Source organism: Microtus ochrogaster, chromosome 5 (assembly GCF_000317375.1).
Source record: "Microtus ochrogaster isolate Prairie Vole_2 chromosome 5, MicOch1.0, whole genome shotgun sequence".
Taxonomy (NCBI): Eukaryota; Metazoa; Chordata; class Mammalia; order Rodentia; family Cricetidae; genus Microtus; species Microtus ochrogaster.
Window position 1 is genome coordinate 38,308,888 of NC_022012.1, and position 1,685 is coordinate 38,310,572.

General features: G+C 53.8%; 1 protein-coding gene across 1 annotated transcript in view; it reads right to left on the reverse strand.

Moving 5' to 3' along the window:
- Nucleotides 1–1,282, reverse strand: part of Ccdc84 (coiled-coil domain containing 84) — a 7,738-nt gene extending 6,456 nt beyond the window's left edge. Inside the window, exons 1-3 of the mRNA XM_005347186.3 lie at nucleotides 1,126–1,282; nucleotides 867–1,030; nucleotides 369–467 (exon numbers count right to left, since the gene is read on the reverse strand). Of these exons, the coding sequence (XP_005347243.1) occupies nucleotides 369–467; nucleotides 867–1,030; nucleotides 1,126–1,245 (383 nt within the window). The 5' untranslated portion in view covers nucleotides 1,246–1,282. The remainder of the gene's footprint in view (nucleotides 1–368; nucleotides 468–866; nucleotides 1,031–1,125) is intronic.
- Nucleotides 1,283–1,685: the final 403 nt, after the last annotated feature.

Consider the following 1,685-nt stretch of genomic DNA (forward strand, 5'->3'; position numbering starts at 1 on the left):
GGGGGGGCGACATACTAACAAAAAGTGCTATGAAAACACTAGATAACAATGAAGTCGCTGCTGGACTTCCCAAACTTTTACTTACTTTGGGTGTGTTGAGAGAGACCCTCCTGATGCAGCTGGGTATTGGAACTAGGAATGTGCACTAACAGAGTTGAGTCTGAACTTCCCAAATGTGTCCTTGTTTTGAGACAAGGTCTCATTCTATAGCCCAGGCTGGCTTTGAACTCTCAAGAATCCACTCTCAGTTTCCCTAGTCCTGGATACAGACGCTCCTTTGGAGCTTTCCACTTCGAAGCAGTTTCTGTGCCTGACAAACATCTGGAGTGTTCACTTTGCTACTTCATCTCTTACACCAGGTGACTTACCGCGCATAATCCTGGGGGGAGATCAGAAACTTCTCTTTCATCTGAGCGTTGGCCTTGTTCTCCCACCAGAATTTGTTGGTGGCTTTCTTATGCTCTGGGCTGAGAACGGAGAGGAAGAGTAATCTTAGCAAGGCAGTAAGATAGTAAAATAGTACAGGCTATCAGAGCACTAGGTAAGTAATGCAGACTGGCATCTGGGCTGCTTCTTTGGAGAGGTAGACAAAAGAACATTATTTATTACCAACCTCTTCAAGATCTCAATCTCGGGATTCCTTTCCTCCAATAGAGTGAGATGGAGGGAGGGAGGGATGCGGCTTTTCTAACAAGAGGGCGGTAGTGGATGCTAAGAGCCCCTAAGCTGCAAGCTTGGCAAGGTAATTCAATCTACCCCAATTAAGTCACAAAAGCGACCTTCCTCTCCTCAGTTCCAACTTTCCCTCCCACCGTGTGGACATCTCTGCGTGTGTACGGGGGAGGCGGGTGTTCCCCAGATGTCACCTGGCCAGATGTTCCAGCAGACCCCCGTGCAGCACTGTCAGGTTTCCGTGGCTCAGGTGTTTTCGCACTTCGCGGCCACAGCACGGACACCAACAGCACCGATCGTGCTCGGGGACATAGCGCTCTATCTGGGCGGCACGGACGGCCTTGCGGGCGGCTTCCACCTGCAGGACAGAAGCCAGCTAGGACCCTGAAACCACAGCTGCGGGCCCTCGAGCCCGGCCCGCATCCCTGGCCTCCTCCAGCCTCGCTTCCGCACCTGCGGTAAAAGCCGCTCCAGAGCCCCCTTCAACTGCCGCTGGTGCTTGCGGCTGTAGACGTGTCCGCGACCACAGAAGAAAGTTTGGCGACACAGAGGACATCGCTGCGGTGGCGCCATCGACCCAGGACCCGCTATCACCTCCACCACCGGCCGGTTTGTCACCACCCACTGACCCCTGACCTTCCGGGGCGGGACGGGGCGGGGCTAACCCGGGAGCTCTGGGCTCCCTCTAGAGGTTGTAGGCGATACTGCAACTCGTTCTGCGGCTGCGCAGAGTATTCACTACCCTGCCCCTCCCACGTGCACCCAGAAAACCGAGCCGAATCAGTGGCATCCTAGATGTCCTGGGGCTAGTGAAAGAACTCCGGGACAGGAACCACTTCAGTTAGGACTTCGGACTATCACAGGGCGCACACTGTGTCCCCGAGCTTTGTGTTAACGACCCTACTGAGGTTGACGATTTGTAGTTTGGCATTATTGTTATTTTATACGTGAGAAAGATGTGGCTGGGAAGAATGAGGACCTCTGAGGAAGGCTGCAGAGGTGTTAGCTTCGGA